The 18,529-nt window shown below is 41.1% G+C and overlaps 1 protein-coding gene across 1 annotated transcript in view; it reads left to right on the top strand.

Annotated features, from left to right (window-relative positions):
* Positions 1 to 18,529, top strand: part of HSPA4 (heat shock 70kDa protein 4) — a 54,689-nt gene that overhangs the window by 7,063 nt on the left and 29,097 nt on the right. The window contains exons 2-4 of the mRNA XM_010844524.1: positions 4,113 to 4,170; positions 6,005 to 6,145; positions 10,347 to 10,469. Of these exons, the coding sequence (XP_010842826.1) occupies positions 4,113 to 4,170; positions 6,005 to 6,145; positions 10,347 to 10,469 (322 nt within the window). The remainder of the gene's footprint in view (positions 1 to 4,112; positions 4,171 to 6,004; positions 6,146 to 10,346; positions 10,470 to 18,529) is intronic.

Here is an 18,529-nt window from a genome sequence, read left to right as displayed (position 1 = left end):
ATTCAATGAATACTTAGGAACCGAGCTTGAGGGTTTCTTTTTCTGTTTAAAGGAGTAGTGATATCAGAAGCAGGATTATGAAAAAGAAAGAGTTAGTAAAAATAGGATCTTTGTGAATTAGAATAGCAAGACCATTTCAGGACCTGCTTGGATGAAAGATAGGCTTTCTGCCATACATGGGGATTCCATATAGGCTGTGTGCAAATTTTGAATATCCTGGTGAGTGGTAAGTGGTACATGTTTACTTTAAATATCTGGTTCGCTATCAAAACTTGGACAGAATTATTCAGTCACTGAAGATTTTAGAGTGTGTTTGTTGAGAAACAAATTTACTGGGGGTATGTAGCTTCTGTTTTTAAAATAATTATTTATTAGGATTGCATAGGAATATTTACCTAAATGGTAGTGGTGGCCATTTATGGGGGGAGGGTTTTGGTTGTGGAGTTGCTGATAATACTTCTTTTCTTCTTTACACTTCGCTAATTTTCTGCAATGAGATTGTTCTAGTGGTGGCCCCAATATCTGACCTAATCTTTCTGGGCCCTTTTCACATATAAGTATTTGTAAGTGTAAGCTTGTAGTTGAAAAACCTCTGCGGTTAGTGCTGTTTAACATACTGATCTCATTCACTTGTCCTATTGAGAAGGAAATGGTAGATTTTTTATTCCTTATGATTTAAAGATGACTGAGTGGGTTTTAGTAAATAGTTTGAGAGGGTGAAGTAGAACATTCAGGGCAAACTATTTGGTATATTTTAGTTTTGTTTTGGCCATCTGCTCAGCTTGTGGAATCTCAGTTCCTTGACCAGTGATTAAACCCAGGCCACTGCAGTGAAAGCCCTGAATCCTAACCACTAAGCCTTTGTTGGTATATTTTTTGTATAAAACTTGCAACTGTTGGAGGATTAATAATAGCTAATATTATTTATGGTGTGCCAGTCTCTAATAATAAAGCCCTTTAAAAGTGGATCTCTGATAGCTCAGTTGGTACAGAATCGGCCTGCAATGCAGGATCCGATTCGATTTGGATCGATTCCTGGGTCAGGAAGATCCGCTAGAGAAGGGAAAGGCTACGCACTCCAGTATTCTGGCCTGGAGAATTCCAATGGACTGTATAGTCCATGGGGTCTCAGAGAGTTGGACACGACTGAGCGACTTTCACTTTCAAAAGTGGATCAACAAATTTAGTCCTTAGAGCAACCATATGTAATCTTCCCTATTTTAGAGATGAGCAAATTGAATTTCAGGGACGTTAAATACCACAGGTCACACAGCTTGAAAGATAGAGAAGGGATTCAGACAGACTCATATTGTCTAATTCTAGAGCCTGAGCCCTTTTTTTTCCCTTCAAACTGTACATATGTTGTACTCAGTCAAGTTGATAGAGTGGAAAAGCCAAGGATTTCTTTCTATACTGTAATAGTTGGCTTGTTAAAGAACTTTTTTAGAATGTAAAAATTATATAATAATGATTTTCTACAATGTGATAAGAGTGTGAACTCTGCCAGTACTTTACAAGAGCTGTGCTTTGTTTGAGGTGTGATTGCTGTATTATGTGGTAAAGATTGATGTTCCATTAATAAGATTTGATGGCTTTGTAGCAGAAGTGGGGAACTGTTTGTAGCATGGGCATGGATAGACAAATAAGAGGATGAATAATTTGAACTGAGACAAACTTGTATTCGGCTTTTCAAAATCTGTGAAACACTTGCAAGCTACTACTGTTAAGGCATATGTCGTTTTTAAGAGTAGGTGAAAATGTTAACTGACTTCAAAGAGAACATTACTCAGAGCAGCTCTGCACAGTGGAACATTGTGTGGTGGTGGAAGTGTTCTACATTTGCATTGCCCAAAGTCCAGTAAGTTGTAAGAGGTTGAAGTGATTAATTTTTACTTGAGAGGGATTGGGAATGCATCACAAAGTGTGTGCTGTTTATGGAAAATGAGTGAGGTTTAGAAGGACCAGGGCATTTCAGGTGGCGAAAGTGATAGCGCAAAGCAGGAAGATGGGAAGACTGACTTGTGTTGAGGCACTGTGTGCATGAGATGCAGCTGGCAAGTGGGAGTGGGCTTGGAATTATGAGAGGCCTTAAGTTCTACATTAAGGAATCTGGACCCTATATGTTGGTAATTCGTTTTGTTTGGAAGATAAGTAGAAGCAAAACAGTTACCAAGGTAGAATAGAAAATTAAACCTTCAATAGGACATACAGTAAAGTTGGGGACATTAATTTTTTCATGCTTAGAGCTTGTCCTGTTTTGAGGAGATAGGAAACAAAGATAAATAATATGGGCTTTTAGTTTTGTTGGGATACATCTTAGAAATTCAGATCTGATGGCTTTTAGAAAGATGTATGTTTGCATGCATGGGCTAGAAGCAGTGGAGAGGGTGAATGGAGTGGACGACATTACAGTGGGAAGTTTCCTAAAGGACTTTATGGGCTGAGTGTTCAGTCACTCAGTTGTGTTCGACTCTTTGCGACCCTATGGACTGGAGCTCTCCAGGCTTTTCTGTCCATGGGATTCTCCAGGCAAGAATACTGGAGTGGGTTGCTATGCCCTCCTCCAGGGGATCTTCATGACCCAGGGATCGAACCCACGTCTGTTATCTGCCACATTGACAGGCAGGTTCTTTACTACTAGCACCACCATAGGAGAGACAGGTAAGTAGTACTCAGGAAATTTTTTTTTTAAGTGATAGGTCGTCTATTTGCAGGAAGGCTGATCTTGACACCTGTGCTTCTTGAAGGGCTCTCCCAGCATGTTCCTGGCCCATAGAGCTTAGAGTTCATAGGAAATCTCATGAGATCCCAGACTATGCTGTAGGGATACAGGGCATAGTTGGCTATAACTGCTCTGGGAGTTGGAAAGGGCTGTTGAGGCACAGAGTAAGTTTATCTAAGTAAAATGGTTCTATTTAATTATTGTGTCAGATTTGGACCAAGGCAGTATGGCACCAGAGCTCTCATTCCTACTCATTCCACTAAATTAGAAGAATTAGGGGTCCAGGGAGGCTAGGGAGATCAAAGCTAGCTAGTGGAGAAATGATCTATAGTCCTGACTCCTGTTGTTTTCAGATTTTATGACTTGGGATACATTTACCTATAATACCTTTTTTTGGACTCAGTTTCCTCTTCTATATGGTAGAAATAAGATAGGGTGCTTATGAGGATTAAATAAGATAGTGCACATAAGCAATTTATTACTTCAGTAATAATGTAGGAGTAGAAGGGTTTACTAACCTGAGGGGGAAATGGACTCTGGGAAGAACTTTGTCTTTTAGAATTTTTGGGTGGCATGGGTGAATTTGATCTTAGTTTGAGAGAAATCTGCCACTGGAAAGGGAGGCAACATATGAATATGAGAGTAAAGGGAACACAGGCAAGGTCCCAGAGTGAAACACAGGGAGAAGCATAGAAGCCATGATAACAAAGGCATCAACTCCCAAGTATAACTGACTTTCTAAGCTTAAACACAGTGTTTTAAAGTATTTATACCTTTAAGCAGGTATCAATTCTGCTTTCTAAAATAAGTGTCATATAGGTGAAACCAGCAGGCAGTATATGAATTGATTTGGAAGAATGTGTTCAGAAGTGGGAATGAAGTTCCTTGTCAGAAATTAAAAAAGAAAAATTGAGTCCTTGGAAACTAGTTCTAGAAAAATAACTTTCCATATATTTACAATAAGATAAGAGTTGTTTTCAGGGCTTGTAGACTACTCTCTTGGCGAAGTTATGAGCTGTTTATAAAACACAAAGAACATTTAATGGATGTATTAATATGACAGTATATTATTTTATGTTGGAATTTTGAACACCAGACTTGAAGAATTAGAGGATAGTGGAGACTGGTTAGTCCACCTCTCTCTAGTATTTTAGACAGATGGTCATATCAGACTTGTGCTTCAACATCTCAGTTACAGAATTCCCATTATTCTAAGAAGCAGTGCATTCCATGGGCAGCTTTACTCAGTAGAAAGGTCAAAATCATAGACTTATTGTGTGCAGTTAAAAAACAGGGCTTTTTGGCTGAGACTCAGAAATCTTGTCCGCTCTGGTTTTGGATGTAATGTTGCAGTAAGGTTTAATGCTTAAATGTTTGTTTTATCTTTTAGGGCTTGCATTTCTTTTGGACCTAAGAATCGCTCAATTGGAGCAGCAGCTAAAAGCCAGGTAGAGTTCTGTTTTTCTCATACTTATTTCTGTGGTTGGTCCATCCTCCAGTGCAGCAGCTCTTTCAGTGCCGGTTATGTGTGGAGCACTGGGAGCCCCCACATGTACAACTGAGAGACAAACCTATTCTCATGCCACTTGAGTGCGAAGCAAAGAGCTTTTAAAATAGCATGAACAGTGGTCTGTTTAATGCAAACTACCAGGATGTGTTTTACCTAGATACTGTTAAAGCAAGGTTTTACTTGTTCCTGAGTTGTTGTTAACAATTTTTTTCCCCTGGGTATTTAATCGGTAAAGTCTGTCTTGTTGAATTTTCATCTTACTCATATTTAGGGTCAGTGTTGTGTCTTGATTTGACCTTGTTGATCAAGGTTCTCAAGGAAGGAGAGCATACTTGGAGAAGCACACTTACCATTAGGTTACTTTTAAACCAGGAGCCTGACTTATTTGCTTGTTTCTCAGTAAGCAGAGCAGCAGAACCTGAAGAGTTGTATTTTTCTCAGTGCCTGAGGTTGTATAAAATTAAGGAGTTGCATGTTAGATCTTTCTATAGTTCAGTCTGGAGCAACATAATAGAATGAATAACTGTCTTTTTCTGGACCAGTCTGGGCCTAAGGTTTATAAGCCCCCCCAAATGGTGCTTGACCAATTGATTTTTAATTAAATTGGGTGTTTTATAAGTTGCAGAAAGTTCAAGATGTTTTAGAAGACAGCAGGTAGCACATACAGAGCTGTTTTGGTTTTAAACTTGCTTTCATTATTGAGAATAGTCGTTATACTAAACTGGCTGCCTAGTTCTAGGTTGACATAGTTATTGTGGTATTGAATTTCTTGGCAGCTTACTGAAGCAGAGCCTGACTTTGGAGGCCTCATATTGTTTTACAAAAGAACTTCTGTTTGTGCCTTTGACATATTGGATTCAGAGGAGCTCTGTTGTTTTTCCCTGGGACTTGTTGCAGTCCTGCATTGGGAAGAAGAGTCCATAAGTCTTGAGCAGAAATTCATTTTCAGTTTTTGAATATCTTTGCCAGCATTTTTTTCATAAATTACAGTAGTTTTTGTTAGAGATAAATTAGGAAATGCAGGTGTACAAGTATAAGGCATTTAGAAGTTAGCATACTACCACTGTCCAAAAACCACTGTTATTATTTTAATGTGTAACCTTTTATAAGCATATAAATGTTTTTCTCCCCTACTCTAAGAAAGTGACATCATATCATATAGATACTTGTCTCCAGACTTCTAAAATAATTTATCCATTGTATGGATAGACTGTAATTTATTTACTCATTTCCCTGTCGTTGACCCTCTAGGCTCTTTTCAGTTTTCTGTTGTGATAAATAATACTGTGTCAGTTTATTTGCATTTATCTTTGTGGGCTTAGTGTCATCTGTTTTTTCTTTATGGTAAGTTTCAGTTTCATTCACTAGAATAACGAATTAATATATACTGTTGGATTGACTCCTGGAAAGTTTGAATCACAAACTACAGGTAATTTTTAAAAGATAAAAATTTAATGTAAATGTTCATTAGAAGTTTAATAACAGGAAATATTTTTACAAGGGTAATGATCTGTCTTACTGAGGAAGTAAGACAAACTGGGCTCTGGTCCTAGCCTGCCACTGTGTGACCTGTATAGGTTCGTCACGCCTCCCTTCAGAAGGCATCGTTTATAAAGGTTTAGTGCTGAAGGAAACAAACTAGGAAGGAAAGTTTGTGGCATGAAAAGGATTCTGATTTAATCCTGAGACTTTTGAATCTCCCCCCCCTCCCCCAATTTAATTGCTGTTATAATAGTCTTTCTACTCTTTGACTCTGATATCCTTTCTCTTAGGTAATTTCCAATGCAAAGAACACAGTCCAAGGATTTAAAAGATTCCATGGCCGAGCATTCTCTGATCCATTTGTGGAGGCAGAAAAATCCAAACTTGCATATGATATTGTGCAGTTGCCCACTGGGTTAACAGGTATAAAGGTAAGGTTCTGAAGATAATGCCTTATGATTGAAATACAGTATTTTATGTCATCAGATGACTGTGTAGAAGTGAGTAGCCATTCCCTCCTCTAGGAGATCTTCCCAACCTAGGGCTCGAACCCAGGTCTCCCACATTGCAAGTGGATTCTTTACCAGCTGAGCCACAAGGGAAGTCCAAGAATACTAAAGTGGATAGTCTACCCTTTGCCAGCAGATGTTCCTGATCCAGGAATCGAACCGGAGTCTCCTGCATTGCAGGCGGATTCTTTACCAACTGAGCTATCAGGGAAGCCCTTGAGAATGCTATCAGATCAATGTATATCATACTATTCTAGTTTTAAGTTGTAATGAAAATCGTTACAAATGCTTTGGAAAAGTCTTGCTGGTGAAGACCATTTGGCTTTTTTTTTTTTTAAAGATCTGACTTTTATTTGGGAGCCATAGGTGGCACTGTTAGTAGGGATTGGACAGATAGGTGGTGATGATGTGAAGTTAACTTCTTGTCTTGTTTTCTAATGCAGCAGTCTTCCCAGTAGTCTTTCTGGTATGATTTTAGTGAATGATTACTGGAAGAGCAAGAAAAGAAATCAACACTTTAAAGTCACTCCCAGATATGTAGTCATACTCTTGACAGTAGGATTGGAAAGTGGTGATGTTCTTTTGGAGAAAAGGGAGTTTAGTCTTTGCTATCTCTGGAACTTCTAGGAGAATCTCTTTGTGAAGCATGACGTGAGCTGATCATTTGAAAAAGATGAGAGGCTGAGTGATGGGTATAGTGAACATGTCTGTCTCTTGCACTCAGGTGGTAAGAGGAATCCAGAAGTACGTTTGAGCTTTCCAGGCAACTGAGTTTAGAGAAAGGAGATTTGATGTTTGAGACACCCCATTTGGAGAACTAAGGATCATGGGAACAGGTTCAAGTCCAAGAGATGTTGAAAATCGTGGGAAAAAGATAGTTTTGCAGTTGTAGCTGAGAATTCAGTTGAATTTGAAAGTAAAGAATTCTGATAACTGAAAAATGATCACTGGATTTACTTAGGGTATTTTCAGCAGTAATTTAAAAACAGTTTTAATGGGCCTAATGATGGATAAGAAGTGCAGAGGAGGAAAAGAAACGGAGATGAGGAAATGAGGATTACTTAATAGTTATGAAAGAAATAGGGTGGGTATTGGCAGATTTAGTCAGAAGAGCCACGGGAGGAAGAGACTAGGGAGAACACCTGTGGATCCAAGTATGAGGCTGGAGGAATTTTGGAAGACTTACATGAGAAAAGAAGAGGTAGCCTTGAAAGAGGCTCACTGGGAGGATTATTTTTCCATCTGTATTCAGTAAGGTGAGAAACTGTTCTAAACCAGAATAAATTATAGTTGGGTTTGGGAGGGAGAAGGTGAGAAGATGGTTTTCAAGTTCGAGCTGGAGCTAAAAGTACAGAGTTGACATTTTTTGGTCTGTGTTGTAGTTGGGAAGTATGGATGTGGAATAGGACCTTACCTTAGGCAGTTTTTTCTGCATTTACAGTTTGTACTCTTGTCAGAATTTCATACCTTTATGCATGGTGTAGGATATCTTGAAGGTGTCAGCAGTTACTTATTTTGTCAGGTCTGTCCTTGATGTTGGGGCTAAGACAGTGAATGGTCAGTTCAGTCGCTCAGTCGTGTCTGACTCTGTGACCCCACGGACTGCAGCACGCCAGGCTTCCCTGTCCATCACCAACTCTTGGAGCTTGCTCAAACTCATGTCCATCGAGTCACCAGATCTGACAAAAACTATTGCCTTAGATTGGATCCTAATTGAGGTGATGATTATAAAGTCAACACAGTGAGCAAAGTAAAGTATACATGGTATGTCAGATGGTAAAACAGTTTCCACCACCAGGCCCTTTAATGGAGGGGCAGTGTGGGTTATGGGGAGCTACACACCAGTTTGCTTCTTCCCAGGTAGTTGTCTCAAGTTTTGCTGGTGGTCAGAACATACCGTTTACATAGTGGTCCTCATGAACGCAGATGAAAGGAGCAGTGACCCTACGAGATACTGACTCAGACTTGCTTGTGAGTGTCCAGGAGTCTCTGGAGGAGGCGTGAGTTGGCGGTGGATTGCTGCAGGGTTGGGGACACTGAATGTGGCAGTGTGTGCATGGGACCTTTTGAAGGAGGTCACCATTACCTTCATTACTTCCACCACAGTTTGGTCTCAGGTCAAACAACAGGGAGGGAGCACAGCCCTGCTCATCAACAGAAAATTGGATCAAAGATTTACTGAGCATGGCCCCACCCATCAGAACAAGACCCAGTTTCCCCCACAGTCATTGTCTCCCATCAGAAGCTTCCCTAAGCCTCTTACCCTTACCTGTCAGAGGGCAGACAGAATGAAAACCACAATCACAGAAAACTAATCAAACTGATCACATGGACCACAGCCTTGTCTGTCTCAATGAAACTATGAGCCATGCTGTGTAGGGCCATCCAAGACAGACAGGTCATGGTGGAGAGTTCTGACAAAACGTGGTCTGCTGGAGAAGGGAATGACAAACCACTTCAGTATTCTTGCCTTGAGAACCCCATGAAAATATGAAAAGGCAAAAAGATATGACACTGAAAGATGAACTCCCCAGGTCAGTAGGTGCCCAATATGCTACTGGAAAAGAGTGGAGAAATAACTCCAGAAAGAATGAAGAGATGGAGCCAAAACAAAAACAACGCTCAGTTGTGGATGTGAATGGTGATGGAAGTACAGTCCAATGCTGTAAAGAACAATGCTAGCAAGGTAATGCTCAAAATTCTCCAAGCTAGGCTTCAATAGTACATAAGCTGAGAACTTCCAAATGTTCAAGCTAGGTTTTGAAAAGGCAAAGGAACCAGAGATCAAATTGCCAACATCCCTTGAATCACAGAAAAAGCAAGAGAGTTGGAGAAAAACATCTACTTCTGCTTTATTGACTATGCCAAAACAAAGCCTTTGACTGTGTGTATTACAGCAAACTGAAAAATTCTTCAAAAAATGGGAATACCAGACTACCTGCCTGCCTCCTGAGAAAGCTGTGCAGGTCAAGAAGCAACAGTTAAAACTGGACATGAAACAACAGACTGGTTCCACATCAGGAAAGGAGTATGTCAAGGCTGTATGTTGTCACCCTGCTTATTTAACTTACGTGTAGAGTACATGATGTGAAATGCTGGGCTGGATGAAGCACAAGCTGGAATCAAGATTGCTGGGAGAAATATCAATAACCTCAGATATGTAGATGACACCACCCTTATGGCAGAAAGCAAAGCAGAACTAAATAGCCTCTTGATGAAAGTAAAAGAGGAGAGTGGAAAAGTTGGCTTAAAATTCAACATTCAGAAAACTAAGATCATGGCATCCGGTCTCATCACTTCATGGCAGATAGATGGGGAAACAGTGGAAACAGAGACAGACTTTATTTTTGGGGGTTCCAGAATCACTGCAGATGGTGTTTGCAGCCATGAAATTAAAAGATGCTTGTTCCTTGGAAGAAAAGCTATGACCAACCTAGATAGCATATTAAAAACCAGAGACTTGATCTTACCAACAAAGGTCCATCTAGTCAAAGCTATGGTTTTCCCAGTTGTCCTGTATGGCTATAGGAGTTGGACTGTAAAGAAAGCTGAGTGCCGAAGAATTGATGCTATTGAACTGTGGTGTTGGAGAAGACTCTCAGAGTCCCTTGAAACTGCAAGGATATCAAACCAGTCAATCCTAAAGGAAATTTGTCCTGAGTATTCATTGGAAGGACTGATGCTGAAGCTGAAACTCCAATACTTTGATGTGAAGAACTGACTCATTTGAAAACACCCTGATGCTGGGAAAGATTGAGGGCAGGAGGAGAAGGGAATGACAGAGGATGAGATGGTTGGATGGCATCACTGACTTGATGGACATGAGTTTGAGCAAGCTCTGGGATATGGTGATGGATAGGGAAGCCTGGCATGCTGCAGTCCGTGGGGTCTCAAAGAGTCAGACATGACTGAGCTGAATTGAACTGAACCTCATCTCCAGGTATCCTGGTTGGTAGGCACGTTAACAAGTTAAAAGTGATCTTTAAATTATTTTTGCTTCCAAAACTAATTTTCTGAATTTCCTCTTGAGATAATGTTCCACTGATGATTTAGAAATCACTCATTTTAGGTTTTTAGGACATGAAGAAATACAATGTTTAGATCCTTTTGTTTTTTATTGCAGGTGAAGTATATGGAGGAGGAACGTAGTTTTACCACGGAGCAGGTGACTGCCATGCTTTTATCCAAACTGAAGGAGACAGCAGAAAGTGTTCTTAAAAAGCCTGTTGTGGACTGTGTTGTTTCGGTAAGTTTTATCCCTACGCATTATTAGGGTCTGTGAAGAAGCAGAAAGAAGAAAGCTGTTAATTGAAAATAAATTGCTTTTTGTCTTAGGTGGTAACCATTATTTTAAGAACTTTTCAGACTGGTTCTCATGAATTTTTTTTTCCTTTCCTAGTTTTTGCTCTTGCTTCTATTCTGTCTGTTTAAAGGCTTATCTCTGACTAAGCCCGCTTCTTGCTGGATTCCTTCTAGCACCCCGCATAGTGCCTGGCGCTTGGTAGCCTCTTGTTTGTTGAATTAGTTGAATACTCTCAATAAGAAATGCTTTTTCTCTATTCCTGTCTCTGTATCTTTGCTGTTTTTATATCCAGCACTAAAGGCAAGACAGCAGTAGACTTCATCTTGTATTTTCCACTTGCCTATTTAGATGGAAGCCTGGCTGTTTATAGCTTTGTGCTTGTAGTATGGTGGTGTCCTTAGGTACTGTTGAAATTTAGGTGGTTGAATTTGTTTTTCCAGTGAATCACCTCATTCTGCAGTTGTTATCTGATATTTTAGTTCTTTGGCTTCTTTTGTCTTTCTAAATTTTTATTAAAAAAATTTTTTTTGATGTATAGCTGATTTATAGTGTAATTTCCCTGTATAGCAGAATGACTTGGTTATATTGAATACATTTGTATATGTATACATGTAATGTGTTAGTCGCTAAGTTGTATCTGACTCATTTGCAACCCCATGGACTGTAGCCTGCCCAGCCCCTCTGTCCATGGAATTCTCCAGGCAGGAAGACTGGAGTGGGTTACTGTTCCCTTCTCTAGGGGCTCTTCCCCACTCAGGGATGGAACCCAGGTCTTGTGCATTGCAGGCAGATTCTTTATCGTCTAAACCACCAGGGAAGCCCCATATGTGTGTGTGTGTGTGTGTGTGTGTGTGTGTATGTGCATATGTATATTCCTTTCCATTGTGATTGTGACAGGATATTGAACATAGTTCCCTGTGCTGTACAGTAGAACTTTGTTGTTTATTGGCCTATTTTGTCTTAATTTTGGTGCAGTGTTATTTCACCCCATAGTCTGTCTGATGGAGTTCTTGTTTCTTGTCTATCTAGTAAAATCGTACTGACTTTTGTCAGGAAGAACTGGATTATGGCCTATAATCCACATTTGGAGGACGCAAAGAAGAATGCTACTTCCTTTAAAGAGCTCAAATTCAATACAGGCGCTGTGTTTCTTAGATGGTTTCTGCTTTCCCCCAAATCTCTAGTGGACTTTCAGGTTTCAGTGGACATTTCCCCCACCTACTGTCCTAACTTTGATTCTGAATTTTGCTCTGTATTCAGTTCAGTCGCTCAGTCGTGTCCGACTCTTTGCGACCCCATGAACCACAGCACGCCAGGCCTCCCTGTCCATCACCAACTCCGGAGTCCACCTAAACCCATGTCCATTGAGTCGGTGATGCCATCCAAGCATCTCATCCTCTTTCGTCCCCGTCTCCTCCTGACCTCAATCTTTCCCAGCACCAGGGTCTTTTCCAATGAGTCAGCTCTTTGCATCAGGTGGCTAAAGTATTGCAGTTTCAGCTTCAGCATCAGTCCTTCCAATGAATACCCAGGACTGATCTCCTTTAGGATGGACTGGTTGGATCTCCTTGCAGTCCAAGGGACTCTCAAGAGTCTTCTCTAACACCACAGTTCAAAAGCATCAGTTCTTCGGCGCTCAGCTTTCTTTATAGTTCAACTCTCACATCCATACATGACCACTGGAAGAACCATAGCCTTGACTAGATGGATCTTTGTTGGCAAAGTAATGTCTCTGCTTTTTAATGTCTAGGTTGGTCATAACTTTCCTTCTAAGGAGTAAGTGTCTTTTAATTTCATGGCTGCAGTCACCATCTACAGTGATTCTGGAGCCCAGAAAAGTAAAGTCAGCCACTGTTTCCACTGTTTCCCCATCTATTTCCCATGAAGTGATGGGACCGGATACCATGATCTTAATTTTCTGAATGTTGAGCATTAAGCCAACTTTTTCACTCTCCTCTTTCACTTTCATCAAGAGGCTCTTGAGTTCTTCTTCACTTTCTGTCATAAGGGTGGTGTCATCTGCATATCTGAGGTTATTGATATTTCTCCCAGCAATCTTGATTCCAGCTTGTGCTTCTTCCAGCCCCACGTTTCTCATGATGTACTCTGCATAGAAGTTAAATAAGCAGAGTTACAAAATTTGCTCTGTATAGAGGTAAATTTTAATGTAAAATGGCAAGACTGCCTGATATGCTTTTCCAGCTTTTGGGATCAAGTTAAAGGGTGATGGATTAAGTTATGTGTTGCGGGTCCTTGAGAATTTTGGTGATTTACTTGGAGAGTTTACAAGACTCAGAATAAAGCCATATTCATGGCTAAGATCTATTATAGTGAAAGGATGCAAAGCAGAATCAATAAAGGGAAATGGTATGTGGAGAACATCTGGAGGAAACCAGCTAAAAGCTTCCGAGTCCCCATCCATTGGAGTTAGACCAGAAGTTCTTAATTCCTCGAAAAACAAGTTGTAACAATACACGTGAAATATTATACACCAGGAGAGTTCTGCCTGAGGCTCAGTCCAGGATTTCTGTTGGGGGTCATTCACAAAGGCATGCTATACCTTGGATGTACCAAAATACGAGAATTCCAGAAGGAAATTTAAGTATAAAAACATAAACTACGTTGTACAGTTTAGGCACAGTGTACCACTCTAATGATTTAAGGAAATTTTCCTGTCACTTTAGGGAACTACTTATTCAGATTCCTAGATCCAGGGCAGGGCTAACCTTGCCATCGGGCCTATCTAAGGATAGTGGTCTCTGGCCTCTATGTGAACTCTCTTCTGTGCAGTTGCTGCTCTAGATTTTGGTGCTATGGTGTATCTGATTGCTATGTAAATAGGGCCTGGGTGTATTTTGTTCTATTTGTAAACTGATTATTGTTAAATATAAGCTTTATATTTTGGGAAAGTTAATAATAGCCCTTGTGTTGGAATCAAATCACATGTATAAAAGGGTGTATGGGAAGCTTTAGCACCTCTGCTACCTACTACGTAGATTTTCCTTCCCAGAGATTACTAGTTTTACCATTTTGTTACAGATCTTTCCAGAGGTTTTTATGTACCCAAGCAAGTAAGTATAGGTCCTTCTTTACTTTTATTTTTCTTTTAATAAATTTTGGACGTTTACCTTATTTGTTCCATAGCATTAGAGAGGTGCTTCATTCCATGTAGTGGAGCAGAATGTCCCAGTTTATGCATGTACCATAATCTATTAATATTTAACCATAGTCTCTTTTTTGGGGGGTTTCCCTGGTGGCTCAGCTGGTAATGAATCCTCGTGCAACAGAGGAAACCCTAGTTCAATTCCTGGGTTGGGAAGATCCCCTGGAGAAAGGATAGGCTACCTACTCCAGTATTCATGGGCTTCCCTGCTGGCTCAGACGGTAAAGAATCCACCTGCAATGCAGAAGACCTAGCTTTGATCCCTGGGTTGGGAAGATCCCCTGGAGGAGGGCATGGCAACCCACTCCAGTATTCTTGCCTGGAAGATTCCCATGGACAGAGGAGCCTGGTGTGCTACAGTCCATGGGTTCGAAAAGTTGGACACGACTGAGCAACTAAGCACACAACACAGCATGGTCTCTTTCTGTTGGACATCTCGGTTACTTCCAGATTTTGTTTCTTTAATTGCCAAGAATATTACAGTGAGTAAAAGTTGGACAAATACATTTTGCTCTTACATGATAAGTTTGTAGGTTATAGGCTAACTTCCTGGAAGTGCAGTTGCTGGGACTGAGGATACATATGTTTTAAATTTTAACAACTATTGTTTAATTGCCCTTTAGAGAATTTGTACTAATTTATACTTATGTCAGCAGTGCATAAGAGGGCTTGTTTGACCACAGCCTCATCAGCTCAGCTTATTGGCGTGTCAAATAATTCTGATCGATGAATAATGGTAGCAAAGTATGTGCGATTTTGATATTTTACTTTTTAGGTAAACTTGAATGTTTTATAATTTATAAACCATTTTGTATTTCACTTTTTGTGAAATATTCCTATCCTTTCCTCATTTTATTTTAAATTTATGGTCCTCAGTTTTTTAGAAAACATTTTTTAAAATCCTTTTCTCCACTGCATTTTTAAAACTTCTAATTAAAAAAAAAATGTTTATTTTTGGCTGTGCTAGGTCTTTGTTGCTGCACAAGCCTTTCTCTAGTTGCTGCAAGGGGGGCTGCTGTCTAGTTGTAGTGTGTGGGCTTCTCATTGTGGGTTCCTCTTCTGTTACAGAGCATGTGCTCTAGGGCATGTGGGCTTCATTAGTTGCAACTCCAGGGCTCTAGAGCACAGGCTGAATAGCTGTGGCCCACAGGCTTAGTTGCTCCGTGGCATGTGTGATCCTCCCGGATCAGGCATCGAACCTACGTCTCCTGTGTTGGCAGGCGGATTCTTTATTACTGAGCTACCAGGGAAGCGTGGTCTTCATTTTGATTTGTAGTTCTTCGAATATTAGAGAGATTAGCTCTTTGCTGTTTTATAATGTGAGTTGCATATATTTTTCCTCATTAGGTTATTAGAATTTTTTAATGAATCAAATGTTTCAGTTCTGCTCCCCCTTTTCCTTCCCTAGCAAAACATTATCTTAGCAATTGCTCTCATTTAGCACCTGATTGACATCAAACCAAAGACATCAGTCCAACAGACGTGGGCTATGATCACTTGTAAACTTAACATTCGTAGGTCTCAGTGCCTGTGAGCATTAGAACACCTGCCCCTCCTTCTGATCCCTTGTGTGCGAGCTCAGTCATGCCCGACTCTAGCCTGCCAGGCTTCTATGTCCGTGGAATTCTCCAGGCACGAATACTGGAGTGGGTTGCAGTTTTCCTCCTTCAGGCGACCTTCCTGACCCAGGGATCAAACCTGCATCTCCTGTGTTGGCAGGCGGATACTTTACCACTATGCCACTTGGAAAACCCCTCTTCTTATCCCTTTGTTGTTCAGTCACTGAGTTGTGTCTGTCTCTGCAAGCCCATGGACTGCAGCACACCAGTCCTCCATTATCTCCCTGAGCTTGCTCAAACTCATGTCCATTGAGTCAGTGATGCCATCCAGCCGTCTCATCCTCCGTCACTGCCTTCTGCTCCTGCCCTCAATCTTTCCGAGCATCAGGGTCTTTTCCAGTGGGTTGGCTCTTCCCACTAGGTGGCCAAAGTATTGGAGTTTCAGCATCAGTCCTTCCAATGACTATTCAGGGTTGACTTCCTTTAAGATTGACTGGTTTGATCTCCTTGCAGTCCAAGGGACTCTCAAGAGTCTTCTCCAGTACCACAGTTGGAAAGCATCAATTCTTCAGCACTCAGCTTTCTTTATAGTTCAGCTCTCACATCCGTACATGACTACTGGAAAAACCATAGCTTTGACTGTATGGACCTTTGTTGGCAGAGTTATGTCCCTGCTTCTTAATACGCTAAGTTTGTCAGAAGCTTTTCTTCCCAAGGAGCAAGTGTCTTTTAATTTCATGATTGCAGTCACCATCTGTAGTGATTTTGGAGGCAAAGAAAATAAAATCTGCCACTATTTCCACTTTTTCCCCATCTGTTTGCCATGAAGTGATAGGACTAGATGCCATGATCTTAGTTTTTTGAATGTTGAATTTTTAAGCCAGCTTTTTCATTCTCTTCTTTTACCACTCATCAAGAAGCTGTTTAGTTCCTCTTCGCTTTTTGTTGTTAAAGTGGTATCATCTGCATAACTGAGGTTGTTTATATTTCTCCTGGGAATCTTGATTCCAGGTTGTGATTCATCCAGCCTGACATGTCACATAATGTACTCCACATGTAAGTTAAATAAGCAGGGAGACAATATACAGCCTTGATGTACTTCTTTCTCAATTTTGAACCAGTCTGTTGTTCCATGTCCGGTTCTAACTATTGCTTCTTGACCTGCATTCAGATTTCTCAGGAGACAGGTAAGGTGGTCTAGTATTTCCATCTCTTTTTTTTTGACAATTTGTTGTGATCCACACAGTCCAAGGCTTTAGCGTAATCAATGAAGCAGTAGTAGATGTTTTTCTGAAATTCCATAGCTTTATCTGTGATCCAGTGGATACTGGCAATTTGATCTCTAGTTCCTCTGTCTTTTCTAAATCCTGCTTGTACCTCTGAAGTTCTTGGTTCACGTATTATTGAAACCTAGCTTGAAGGATTTTGAGCATGACATTGCTAGCATATGAAATGAGCACAATTGTATGGTAGTTTGAAGATTCTTTGGCATTGCCCTTCTTTGGGATTGGAATGAAAACTGACCTTTTTCAGTCCTGTGGCCACTGCTGAGTTTTCCAAATTTGCTGGTGTATTGAGTGCAGCACTTTAACAGCATCATGTTGTGGAATTAGAAATAGTTTAACTGGAATTCCATCACTCCACTAGCGTTGTTCATCATAATGCTTCCTAAGGTTCACTTAACTTCATACTCCAGGCTGTCTGGCTCTAGGTGAGTGATCATGCCATCGTGGTTATCTAGGTCATTAAGACCTTTTCTGTACATTTCTGTGTATTCTTGCCACCTCTTCTTAATCTCTTCTACTTTTGTTAGGTCCTTGCTGTTTCTGTCCTTTATTGTGCCCATCTTTGCATCAAATGTTCTCTTGGTGTCTCCAGTTTTCTTGAAAAGATCTGTCTGGTCCTAAATCTGTCTTAGGTGTGCTAACAGTGCTGGCCACAAGGTGGTGGAAGAGTCATGACACTGCATTCTGCTGGGATTGGAAGCCAAGTAGCACCTTGAAAGCAAGTGAAAAGTTTTTTCTCAGGCGACAGGACTCCAGATAGGGTCCCCATCGTGCTTACTCAACATACTCTCCCTGGGTTGGAATGACGATAAGGACCATCCTCCCCAGTAGCACAGGGGAGGATTCACAAGCTGGTTTACACTTTTTTAAAAAGAGATCGAGTGTCAAGGAAGTCTTGTCTCAGGGGATGGGACAGAGAACTCACAGGTTGGCTCTGCTGGCCAGGGGAAACACTGATTCCAGCTTAGCAGCCTTTGTATGATGAGTCCTTTCCCAAATCCATGAAAATAGAGCTCGTCAGACCATTTTACTTACATGCAGTTTTCAACTGTCAGAGGAGGTCAGGACTGTCTGGCCTGGGGCTTTTACTAGGATCTTAATTCAGGATTAGCTATTCAAAGCGTGAAATAAGAGGGAATACATTTTAAGGATCAAGGCTGCTCTTTGTATCCCTGCTGAGGGAATAATTTTAGACATGATTGGTATAGAGAAAAGTGGGCACTGGGCAGGGCACAGGCCGACTTTCAGGTCCAGGCTTCTTCATTGGTATGGTAGAAGTGGGACCTCAGCCTGGGGTCCAGCTTATCCTCTGCAAGGCTAGTTGCCTCAGCCGGTGCAGCTCATGAGCAACTTCAGGAGAATGAAGACGTGAGACATGATCAGGCCAAATCAGAGCTCCTAAGTCTGCTCTACCAGCTTCTGGCACAACATCATCTTGAACTTGAATTGTGTATACCCAGAAAAGGCTGAGAAGGCAATGGCAAGCCACTCCAGTACTCTTGCCTAGAAAATCCCATGGACGGAGGAGCCTGGTAGGCTGCAGTCCATGGGGTCTCGAAGAGTCGGACACAACTGAGCAACTTCACTTTCACTTTTCCCTTTCATGCATTGGAGAAGGAAATAGCAACCCACTCCAGTGTTCTTGCCTGGAGAATCCCAGGGACGGGGGAGCCTGTTGGGCTGCTATCTGTGGGCTCGCACAGAGTCGGACACGACCGAAGCAACTTAGCAGCAGCAGCAGAAAAGGCTGAGCACAGCCAACTGCTTCTCTCTGTCCTGGGAGAGGTGCATGGAGATGATAGTGGGGAAGTAGTGCCAAGCTTGTGAGCAGCGAAGAAGGGCACAAACATGTTTAGCCAGGAGAAGCTTGGAGCCAGGCTGTAATCACACAGGGTCAGTAGTACAAAAAACACCCAGCAAGTGCACAAAGATCTCAGAGGCAGTGAATCCTAGCCACTGCACCAGCTTCTAGAACAAGAAAAAGCATCATGCAGG

The sequence above is a fragment of the Bison bison genome, unplaced genomic scaffold, assembly GCF_000754665.1.
Source record: "Bison bison bison isolate TAMUID 2011002044 unplaced genomic scaffold, Bison_UMD1.0 scf7180017864203, whole genome shotgun sequence".
NCBI classification, from domain to species: domain Eukaryota; kingdom Metazoa; phylum Chordata; class Mammalia; order Artiodactyla; family Bovidae; genus Bison; species Bison bison.
This window is presented reverse-complemented; position numbering and strand designations above follow the sequence as displayed.